This window comes from Sorex fumeus, unplaced genomic scaffold (genome assembly GCF_029834395.1).
Source record: "Sorex fumeus unplaced genomic scaffold, SorFum_2.1 ptg000037l, whole genome shotgun sequence".
NCBI lineage: Eukaryota > Metazoa > Chordata > Mammalia > Eulipotyphla > Soricidae > Sorex > Sorex fumeus.
In genome coordinates, this window is record NW_026606094.1 from 9,732,660 (window position 1) to 9,745,281 (window position 12,622).

The 12,622-nt window shown below is 36.5% G+C and overlaps 1 protein-coding gene across 8 annotated transcripts in view; it reads left to right on the plus strand.

Moving 5' to 3' along the window:
• The window catches only part of CADPS2 (calcium dependent secretion activator 2), a 546,904-nt gene that overhangs the window by 249,167 nt on the left and 285,115 nt on the right, over window positions 1-12,622 (plus strand). For all 8 annotated transcript variants that reach the window (XM_056118152.1, XM_056118156.1, XM_056118154.1 and 5 more), the window contains exon 6: window positions 2,866-2,987. In XM_056118152.1, the coding sequence (XP_055974127.1) occupies window positions 2,866-2,987 (122 nt within the window). The remainder of the gene's footprint in view (window positions 1-2,865; window positions 2,988-12,622) is intronic.

A 12,622-nucleotide genomic window follows, 5' to 3' on the forward strand; every position in this document is an offset into this window, starting at 1 on the left:
CAGCATCCTTGTTAATTTGAGGACAGCAGACTCTGTGACTTCCTCACCCTCTAGGTGTATGTGTCCCCAAATTCACCCTACTGCCAACTTCGTTTCTCACAATATCATAATGTGTATATACCCAAATGCCATGCTCAGTGGACAATGCATTTTTCAGAAGCATATTTATAATTTCATACATTAAAATTTATGAATTTGTATTTAATCCTAATTCTGTGCTTTTATTTGCCTCCTGTTTATGGACTCACAAAACCTTGATTCATCCTTGTCCTATCAGTCACAAAAATTCAGAGGAGAGGAGATATAGCACTGGAGTCGATCAGGTTTATCCTTCTGTAGTTTTGTTACTGAGTATGCTGGGAATTGGTGGAAGCAGATACCTAAAACTAGGTTAGTTGGTATCACAAGTGAATTGTTTATCTTTTATGATCAAGACTAGCTTGCAAGTTTTTATTTTATTGGAAATCAGATGTGAAGAACTGTCTTTTATTTATATGTTTGGATTCATGGCAGAAGTTACAATTTTGGAAATGGCAGTTCTGCAGGATAAAATGTTCCTGCACAGATGGGAATATTGTTTTAAGGAACAGAGTTGAGTGCTGCTTCACAAATTGTATGTTTTAGGAAGTTTATAGTGGCTTAGAATAGAGAGGCAGAAACAGTAGCAGGTTGATGCATTCTTCTTTCTCACAGTTTGTCTAATAAAAATAATTATATAAGGGCCAGAGAGAACAGGGGTTGAAGCAATGTCTTGCTTGCAGACAACACTGGTTTAATCCAGGACACTGAATATGGACTCCAGTGCACTACCCAGGGACCTCTAAGCACAAAGCTGGAAGAGCCCCTGAGTACAGCCAGACATTGCTTAAACCTCCCTCTCAAAATAAAAAGTAAAAATGGGATGCAGGGTTAAAAGTCATAGTCCCAAACATGAAACAATGTGATCAAATTTCATGGACTTAACTTCTATACACAGTTCTGATGGTCCAAAATGGCTTATATGACTCATCAGAAATGTTGTCATTGAGCATTAGAGTTATGATGGAAAGTTTATATATATTTGGCTGGGGTAATAATTCATTTGTTTCAACACAAGTTTTCATTTTTATAAGACTCTGATGCATTTTAACAATACTAAAAATCTTGGTTTATTTTGCTTGTTTGATACTTCACTGCAGCTTCTTCGGTTAAAGCAGCATTAAGACGTTATTTTCTATAAATTCTTCATTATCTTAGTTTGACTTCAGTATTTTTATTCAGATTTTCATATACATCAGTTAATGAAGTAAATGGTTCTGAATTTAACCCAAATGATTTGTTTGTTATATATTTTATAAATATATGATATATAAATATATATTTTTATAATAAAAATCAAAATTCCTTTGTATTTGCAAACAACCTTTCTATTGTACTAGAGTGGAAGAATAGAGCTGGGTGGGGGGTTAGTATTTTTGTTTGTTTGCTTTTAGGTATTCAGATCTTACCCTGCAGAACTCGGGGCTTATTCCTGGCTCTCTATTCAGGCATTACTTCTGGTGATGCTTGGTGAACCATCTGTGGCACTGGGGATTAAAATGGGGTCAGCAATGTGATAGAAAGAGCCTTACCCCTGTATCTCTCCAGATCCAGAACATTTTTTTAATATGGTTTGTTTCTTTGAGACTATTGGCCTTCATATTTATACCACAAGCCTTTGAAAAAATGGTAATTTTAATGACGTATAATCAACAAATGTTGTACAGTTATACTTTGGTTGGTATTTTAGCATCTACGGAGCACAAATTTTATGTATCTTGTTTCTACCCAGACAACATAATATAGTAGAAAAATGATTTTACATGTATAAGAAGGCTATTGAGTACATTTTATAAATTGGATTTTAAGAATTTAGAAAACTTTTCGCCCTGAGGGGGAAAATGCTATGGAAAATTATATTAATATTCTATGTGTTTATCCAGTGGAAATGTTAGGTTAAAATATTTTAAGATTGGCAGCATTTTGTACAAAGAAGAGCACACTTGAGAAAATGTTTCCATTTCCCTCCTAGTTATGGATATACAACATTCTTTCTACTCTTTTCCTATGTACTTCTATAAATTAGTATACAAATATATTGAATGGAAAAATTATTCTTTTCTTTGTCATGTTTCTATAAAGATATTCAGTGTCCTATTGTATTTTCTATGGAACATTTGGAAAGATACACAATGATCACAGAGAAATTTAAATTATTTTTATAATTATTTTTATAATAGTTGCTTTAGAAAGTCCTTTCATGATCATTTTAAAATGAATGAATGTAGAAAATTTTAATGTATCACATATTTCTAATCTTTGAGTCAGTCTGATGGTGACAGTGTCTACCAGTAATGAAGATTTTAGTTTGTGATATCAACTTACCATGTAACTCATTTATTGCATTCACTGAGTTCTTGTTTTTAATCATGATACAGACTCCCAGTAATTAAGGGTCAGAGTTTAAATTTCAGTAAGGCTTACATTTTATTGTAACATTTAATTTAGACTTCATTATTGGTAGCACTGTTAATGATATGACTTCATAAATACAATGTTCCATCACCATACCCTCCTCTAGAGCATATTGACCTCCTCAATCCACCCCATACACTTCAGAATTTAACTATATGTTAATATCTGGTAGGATACATTTCTTCCCATGCAAGCTTCAAAACATAATTGATAATACCTATGATGCACAGATATGGGTTATAAAGAAAATATACTATCAGTATTGCCAAATAATTAGTTAGGTTTTCCAGTTGTACTTCATGCTATGGTCCCTGGATATTCCGAGATGCTTTCAATTTGGTGCATCATTTACGTTTTTTTCCCTATTTTTAGATTGTCATAATGGAAGTTCAAGGTCTGAAGTCAGTTGCTCCAAATCGAATTGTTTACTGTACAATGGAAGTAGAAGGAGGAGAAAAACTACAGACAGACCAGGCTGAAGCTTCAAGGCCACAGTAAGCTAATTGAAATAAAGTGTTCTTTTTTTTTTTCCTCGCAGAGAAACGTGCTCTATTTATATAGTAGACTTGTATAGTTTGACTCTCATGTTGCTAGTCTAGCTGTGTCTCAATTGTGTTAGAATCAGTTTGCCTCTTTCTGGACAATACAGTTAGAGCTGTAGAATCTCTGTATAGTAAAAACAGAAAATTCAGTATACTAACTGAAGCTAAATAATTACAAGGCAAAAGAAATGTAATTCTTAAGGAATGCATGTATTTTGCCGTGTTTTGAAAGGTATTGCTTCCTCCTGTATAACTTCTAGGTATTGTAACCTTATAACTTTACCTTTCTAAACAGTTCCGCTCTGTAGTGAGGTTGAGGTACAAAAGCAGGATTCTGCACAGTGACTTGGAATATGTCAGTGAGTAAGCTTGGAATCGAGACCAGATTAATTACTGTGCAGATAAAGACATAGAAATGATAGAGCTATCATTTGCCAGCGGTTTCATGTTTCAAATTCCTGGAATGAGTTTATGTTTGGAAGATATTTTCTTTAACTGATTCTAACTTGGAAATTATCACCGTCTCTAGTAGAACTAATGAGGCTGGCCTGAGGAATTAAAAATGGTACGTGCCTGGCTTTCATTTAGTACTCAGCCCTTAAGAGAAAAAAATCCTCTCCCTGCCACACCCCGTTTAAACTTTAAAATTTCTTGCAGGATTTCTTAGCACCTATGATGTTTGCCTTCTCACAACACCACTATGTGACCGCTTGGATCAGGAAATCTCTGCTGATGATCTTGGTTAGGCCTGTAAAGTAGAGACAGAACAAGAGATGTTCATTTTCTTTAGGGCAGGCACAGTCTATGGAATGAACACAGAGGATTAAGTGTAACAGGAGAGATTTACACAGAGGATCATGAGATTAAGAAGAAGCAAGTTGAAACTTTTGACTCTGCTGTACAAGGCCCAGTTGTTTATGTTGTATTGTTTCCCCTTGCGAAATGGCAGAGATCTCCTCTCTTTGATCTTATACCCCAGTACTTGTAGGTATCAAGTAGGAATTGAGGATGGTTGGATTTACTCTTGGGGCTAATAGAATTGATTTACATTATGACAGTGAAGTGGAAATCCTGAGGATTAAAAAGTTTCTAGTTAGAAGTTCTAACTTTACAAGGGGAGAGGAAGATATATATATATATATATACACACACACACACATATATATTATATATATATGTACAATTATGTATAAATGTTGGCTGCATGCAAGGCAAACGCCCTCCCTGTTAAGACCCGAAAGATGTTGAACTATGCCTGGGCAGGGCAAAGCCAGAGGAAACTCTGGTGGAGATCCGTAGTGGTCCTGATGTGCAAATCGGTCATCCGACCTGGGTATAGGGGGGGAAAACTAATCAAACCATCTAGTAGCTGGTTCCCTCCGAAGTTTCCTTTAGGATAGCTGGCGCTCTTGCACGAACACTCACGCAGTCTAGTTAAATATATATCTAAATATATATATATGATATATGTAAAGTAGGTTATGTATGATATGTATTGCCTTCTTAGTATGGTGAACTGTTGCCCTATTGGGATTTTCATTTTCAGTTCCCTAAATAGTAATGATACAGAGCTCTATTCAAATTCTGTGTGTTAGCCTTTTAAATAGATAATTTTTAAAAAATTCTATTCAAACCTTTTGCTCATTTAAAAAATTTTTTTTGGCCTTTAAGCAATGAGAGTTGTCTACATATTCTACATACTCTGCTCCTTTTCACGTATATTATTTGCAAATGTTTTCTCCTATTTTGTGAGTTGTCTTTTTAACTTTTTTTGATAATGTCTTTTAAAACCCCAAAGTTAATGTTTTTGATGAAGAAAATATTTTTCTTAATATTTTTTCTCAAAAATATTTACTTTTTTTTGGCTTATGGTTCAGTGTCTCGTATTCCAGTAACATATTATTTTGCCTGCCAGTGCTTTGTTATTACAATTTAAAAATAATGAGCATGAATCAACTATTCTTATTTTCCACATTGATATTAGTAAATCAGTTTTCAAAGATTTTGCAATTATTTCTAGCTATAATTCCATTAGAGATTGTATTGCATTTGGGGTGAATTTGAGAGTATTACCATCTTAACAATATTAAATCTTTCTACTCATCAGCATGTGATGGATTTAGACCTTTGATTTTTGCAACAGTGTTTAATGGTCTTGAAATATAATTTATGAGTTTGCATTTCTGAAATTAAATTCCTTGTGTTTTATTTATGATTTCTGATGCTAATTTAGTTGGAATAATTTTCTTAAATTCATTTTTGGATTGTTCTTTGCAAGAATATAAGAAGACAGTTGATTGCATATTGATCTTATTTTTCCTCTTTGCTGTCTTCAGTATATAACTTGATTTGGGGATGATTTTTCAGACTTGCATTATAGTATAATTTTAAGTTTGTACTGGATCATATTTTTATCTGTACTTAAGTTTTTAGTATTTTGTTCAGAAATTTTTATCACTGATAATTTGTAGTATATATCTGATTTTTTTATTGGTTTCATGGAAGGAGTTTGGATGTAATGTTGCCGATTTTTATTTTGAGAAATAGGAAGGAAGAATTGATATTAATTTTTTTGTAAATGATAAATTACCAGTTAAGTCCAATGATGAGTAGCTTTACTTAATTATTTTATATCTATTCAGATTTCTTTTTTATTCTGGAAAGATGGTACAGTAATATTCTTGTCCTGCATGTGGCTGACACAGTTTTGATCTTTGACATCCCGTATGGTTCCCCAAATCCTTCAGAAGTCCTCCCTGAGATCATAACCATGAGTAAGCCCAGCTTGCAGCTTGTTGTGACCTAAAAAGCAAAAACAAAACAAAAGCTTAAATTATCTTTATCTTGCTATATTTTGTTTGTTTATATCCTCTCTACAGGTTGGTTTCATATGGCCTTCTGCTGGTCAGCAAGTGTAATACAGCTTGAAAAACCACTGCTCTGAAGAGCTAGATGCATTCTCTATATTTCTCATTTTTCTCTGAGACTTCACCAGAAACAGTCTTGAAATTCCATTGTGACAGTGGTTGTTTTCTAACATAAATCTCAAAAAATTCTTCTAGTCTCTATGAATCATCCCATTTGTAGTTGACTACACATTATTGGCTATTAGTTAAAAGAACACCCAACTTTTAAGTTTGAGCTGCCACAATAAAACGCACATAGATTTGATAGTAAAAGCAAACACTTCCTTATAGTTCTGAAGGTTTTCTGCAGGATGACAATACAATCCGGTTCTTAGGCGGGTTCTTTTCTTGTTTTAGAAATGGTTGCCTTTTTTTATTGGGGAACCTCTTATTGAGTAAATTAAACACTCATCGCTCATAACCTCTCAGATGAGTATGCACACGCTGCCCACTCAAGGTCAGCATCTAGACTCTATAAATTTGGATAAGTGAAAACTCCCAGTCATTTTGATTAGAGTAGTTTAAATATATACAAAGAGTGGAAGTCAAATCATAGGGCATATCATGCACTGCTCCAGAAATGTATGTATACATGTTCACAGGCAACCAGTCAAGAAGAATGGACCTCCATTTGGGGTCAGAAGCAGGCATGTGATTGCCAGGTAGAAAATACTGAGGAAAGTGGTTTGGCTGGGAGCCACTAGTGTCTTGTAAGCTTCATTTAAAGTGTCCATTTAAGTGATTAAAGGGGCTCCCAGAGAAGAAAATCAGTAATTGGTAAGTCTCATAAGCCCAGGTCCTTAACTGAATTTCTGATTTCTGGATTTGAGATCTTGGGTTGCATACTCTAAGTTGCCCCGGTAACGTATCAGTAACTATTACTCATTGCAACCTTCTTTCTGAGTTCCAGTACAGTGACAGAATCTGCCCCCATTATCCTCCACTTCATCACCCATCACATGGAAGTGCAGTCCCATGACCTCACTCCAAACCAGTCATTCCCCAAAGACTGTACCTCCAAATAACAAACACAGAATCATGGGTTAACACTTCAACATTTGGTTGCAGACATCCCCAGAACTTTAGGAATTTAAACTCTGTTTTTTATAGAATATTTTATCATCAAAAAGTGTTATTGAGGTGGAATTTATACAGCATGAAATTTTACCACTGCAATTTTCATGATTTTTTAGTAAATTTATACACTTATGCCACTCATATAGTCTGTTTTAAAACACTGCACTTTAGAAAGTTCACTCATGCCCACTTACAGTTTATTTCTGCTCTGTCAACATCAGGAAAACACTCATGCTTTCTAGTTCTGTAATTTTACTTTTTCTGGATATTCCATATGGCTAAAATCATGTAAATGTGTAGTCTTTTGTTTCTGACTTTATTCATGTGGCATGAATTCTAGGAAAACTTTCACTTATTTGAGACTTACATGAATTGCCACTGAAACAAATGAAACTTCACATGAACAGTTATACTGACACTTGTAACTGGTAACCTGTAACTGCATAATTTGAACAAATTAAAGTATTTGGAAGTTGGAAGATATTACAGTAAGGGGCTAAAGTGGATAGTGCACTTGCCTTGCACATGACCCACCTGGGCTCGGTTTCCACCATCACATGTGTTTCCCCAATTGTCACCAGGAGTGATCCCTTAGCTCAGAGCCAGGAGTAAGCCCTGAGCATTGCTGGGTGAGGCCCCCAAACAAAAAGATATTACAGTGAGGTTTCAATACTTTGGTTGTTGTTATTACTCTTACCACAAGGAAATTGATCGAAAGTAGATGCCTGCCCCCCCATTAACTGAGCTAACATTAAAAGGAAATGAAAATATTTGTAGTTATCATTGTTTCTTGACCAGAGGATCTTTCAGCTATATATTCTGAATGCTGGCCAGCAGTTCACATCTGTGTGGTTACTTTTACCTTGAACTCAGCGAGCACAATAGGAAAGAGTTTCATCTCTTCCTGCACTGTAGTGAATTATGCCTCAGAGAGGTTTTCTAAATTTTATTGCTTCAACAGTTTGTGCTTTGTTGGAGAGCAATTCATCCTTCTGTCTGAAACTAATTAAAGGGCCTGATTTGGTCCGTATTTCCCATTTATTTAATCAAGATTTCTAGCAGTTGCCCATTTTATTCCTGTAGTTCAGATTTTCTGCCAGCAATTAGGTGGAAACATCAGGTAATGTTGGTACTTAGAGTACTAAACCTGAGATCTAATAAAGATCTGATGGTTAATTTATGAAGAAGTCTAGCAAGGTAATTTATTAAATTTGTTAATTTTGTTTTTAAATTTTGTTTTTAATGCAGGGAAGGAAGCATAGGTAAACTGATTGTTACTTATAGATAAATATGAATTTTTAAAATAATCACTTTGTTATCACTTATTGAGCAAGGAAAAGTTTTGTTCTCTGTGAATGAGATACAGAAGCATTGTTGCTCTACTTTTTTTCCTTTTTTGGTTGTTACATATTTGCTCTACTTTTTTTCCTTTTTTTGTTGTTATTTATTTTGATTTGGGGGCCACACTTGATGGTGCTCAGAGCTTACTTATGGTGGGGCTCAGTGGGCTGTATGAAGTGTCAGGGGTAGAACCTGTGGTCAGCCACATGCAAGTCAAGCACCCTGCCCTCGGTATCATCACTCCAACCCTCTACTGATTTTCCTGGGGCTGAGGATATTACTCAAAGCCCTGAATTAGATACCTTGGCATCATGAGGTATGGTCCCAAGCTGGTCCCAAGCCCTACTGGCCAGAGCATCAGACCATTACAGTTGAAGAACATTTTTTAAGTGCTTAAAAACAAAAAAAGCCAATAATTCTTAATGGAAAATAAGAAAGATGTTGATACAGGGGTGGGGGCAGGGGAAAATTCAAGGATATCGGTTGTTAAAAGCCAGGGGACTCAGGAAATAGCTCCAGGATCTGGAACACATGCCTAGCATGTGCGGACCCAGTGTTTGATGCCCAGAACTGCATGGTCCTCTATACATTACGGGCTCTAGGCCAATCAAGGGAAAGCTAAGTATACTTAAAAAAAATACTCAGTTTCATTTGAATATAGTAAGATATCGCAAGTGAACCTCAGCAGCACATTACTAGGCCTAAGCTTTGACCCATTCTTTCCACAGAGCCAGGCCAAGTATAGCCAGCAGTGGCCTCTAGGTCTTCTGTCACTGCTTGGGAGGACCCATCCTCAAGATGAGGGGCGGGGGTGGGGAAGTGTTAATGGAGCTGGAGAGTGGAGAAATTAGGAGTTACTATTCAACATATCTAAAGTGTCAACTCTGCAGGATAAGTTCTCAGAGATCAGCCATACAACATTTTGCCAACAATTAGCACCGAACTTTGGTTAAGAGGAGAGGTCTCTCATGTTGAATAGTCTTACCATAATAAAAAAAATCATAATAAGCAACACCAGTTTTTGTGTTTTTTTAATGCCCTCTTTCTTTTTTATCCCATATTGCTGTATTGCTGAAGTTTTGCTCATTCTTCCCTTTGAAAATATAAAATGGGCAAGAAAAAATATGAAAAATCGATGTGCTATATCATTAGAGAAACATATTTACTGATACTGGAAGAGAACATTTTTCTACCCTTGAAAATTATTGGAAATACAGTCTTCAGTATCCATTTCTGGGGACTTCAATTTCAGAACCAGAATTGTAATAATCTGTCAAACTATTGAAAATCACAGTGCAGCTACAAATGGAAAGCTAATCAGAATGACAAGCTGCTGGGGCAAGTGTTTGAGAGAGATTAAATACGGGCTCCATGCAAATCAAGGAAAAGCTAAGTATACTTTTTAAAAAACATTAATTTTCATTTTAATTTAGTAATGTCAAAATTAGTTTTGAAGTGTAATTCATTAGTCAGCTACTCTTGCAAGTTAGAGATAGAATATATTTTTAAATGATCCATCAGAAGTGTGTGTGTGCCTATTTTTAATGAACCCAAGGAGAAATGCAAACCATAAGAATACCATCTTTTCTCATTTCCATCTTTAATCTGAGAATGCATTTTCCTATATAAATATTTACCAGAATCAGCATTGCTCTTTAAGTCTGATACTTGTAGTGCAGAAAAAAAAAAATGAAACATAAAAGAGACAAACATTGGCCAAATGCATAAATTTCATTCATGAGAATTTTTTTCAAGTTAAGGATCTTTGTAATTAATGGCATCTGAATTTTTTTAAAAAAATGTGATGGATTAAATTTCCAGATGCTGGCTCAAGTGCTCTAGTGGAAAACATCAGTGAGAGCCTTGGGAGTGACTTGATATGATTATAATTACCAGTGTTTCTGATGGAAGAAGACTTTGTAAATAACTGTGTCTTACAACTTGTTTTCCCCAAAGCCACCTCCTAGAGTTGTCATCACCATTCTGTTGAATTTCTATAACCAATTGCTTGAATAGGATTAATTTTTCAGAGTGTAAGTAACACTTCTTTTCTATTTCTACTCTTATACATCTTGATCCTTCTTTTAAAGGGATCTAGTAGGAATCACAGATTTTCGTTTTCATATTTAATGAAATTGGGTTTAAAATTTTTAGACCAGTTTCATTCAAAATTTGCTTATTTTGAAAAACATAGTAGTTCTTTCTTTCTAGATTACCCAGAAAAACAAATGTATTACTGATAAGGGTATTGTAGGCTATTTGCTTCATGCTTGTTTGGTCTGCTGGTGTGTTTTCTTATTGGGGTGGGGAGGTGCTGGGGTTTGAACTCAGGATCTCACATAAACAAGGCAGAGTCCCTAGCCCTGTTTCTATACTCCTCCCATTAAGTTTTTTAAGGTAGACGTTGGGATGAAAGGAAGAGGTAAAAAAACAAAATGCAAGCCATGCTTTCTGCCATGGTACATGTCCACAGCTAAACTTTCTCTGGGGTATTTTGAAGATGGCCCAGACTGCCAGAAACCTTCCATCACTTCATTCCCTCCTGCACTGGTGCATCCTAGTTGACCTATTTTCTCTTTTCCGGTACTACTGGTTTAATAATGTCACCCACAGACCCTGTTCCTACTTGAATTAAATTTCCCAAGCATATGGCTCAGATAAGCTGAAAGTTCCTTGAAGAGATAGGCTGTACATTACCTTTTCAGGTTCCTGTTTTGCACCAATAACCACAATAACATGCTCATTGGTACTCCATGGTCTAATTAAAATATTTTCTCAGGAAGCACCAAATAAAGGGTGTTTGGAGGATCCTCCCAGGAGGGGAGATGCATGTCGAAAGTAGACTATGGACTGAACATGTTTGCCACTCAATGCCTCTTTTGCAGACCACAACACCCAAACGGAGAGAGAGAACACAGGGGATTGCCCTGCCACAGAGGCAGGGGGGGATGGGGGGATGGGGGTGGGGGGATATTATCCATGGTGGTGGAAAATGGGCACTGGTGGAGGGATGGGTATCTGATCATTGTATAATCGAAACCCAAGCACAAAAAATTGTAAATCTACAACTGTACCTCATGGTGTTTCACTAATAAAAAAAATATATAAAAAAAAATTTTCTCTATGTAGAGTAATAAAAATAGACTCTTCCACTATATGCCACTAGAACAGGAGGCAGAACCTGCTCAGACTGGCACTGAAGAGGTGGTATTGCACTAGACCCCATAGTGCTTCAGAGATATTCCTGGCTCTGTGCTCAGGAATGACCCCTGGCAATGCTCAGTGAGCCACATGTTGTGCTAGGAATTTGACCAATTCCAGGATTGCAGCCACTGAAGAGTGTGTATGACAAATGCCTTAACCCTTGTACTGTCTGTCCAGCCCCAAGACCTTCTATTTTTAATTTTTATTGCAAATATATATATTAAGATAAACAAGGTCATATTTTTAGATCACTTGATCACTTGACTTCCCATTAATCGTCGATTTGCTTGAGCACGCACCAGTAACGTCTCCATTTGTCCCTGTCGCATGCTAGTGTAGCCCAATGGCGTCTGTTCATTCTAGGAACATGAAGATCCTCAAACCAATCATTCAGGATCTTCATGAAGAAGTCTGACCATCTGGTAGGTGGGTGGCCACGCGGTCTTTTGATGTCCCGTGGGATCCAGTCAGTAACGGCTCTATTCCAGCAGTCATTTCCATATCTCATTACGTGTCCAGCGCATCTGATTTTTGACGCCTTGGCAAATGAGACAGCGTCCCTGATTCTTGATCGTCGACGAAGGTTGGAACCCTGGATTCTTTCTCTCATTTGAGTGAAACATGATACTCCAAGCATAGCTCTTTCAATTCCTCTTTGGAAAACCCAAATAGTGTTCTCAACCTGTTTGCATTGGGCACAGGTCTCTGAGGCGTATGTTAATGCAGGAAGAACAGTAGAATCAAAGAGATGTGCCCAGAGCCAGAGGTTCTTCGTCCTCTTAGCTATTTCTTCAACGCTCTTGAAGGCGTTCCAAGCCGCTTTCTTCCTCTTGCGCAGCTCGGGTGCCAGGTCATTCATCATGTTGACTTCTCGACGTAGGTACACATAACTGTTGCATTCGGAAGTGGTCATTCTGTTGAGAGAGAATGGAGCGTCAGGAACGAGGCTGTTTCTCATAAACATTGTCTTTGTGAGATTCAGCTGTAGTCTGACCTTTCGATACTCACGGTCGAAGTCGGCCAGCATTTGTGCTGCTTGGCTAATATTTGGTGTTATTA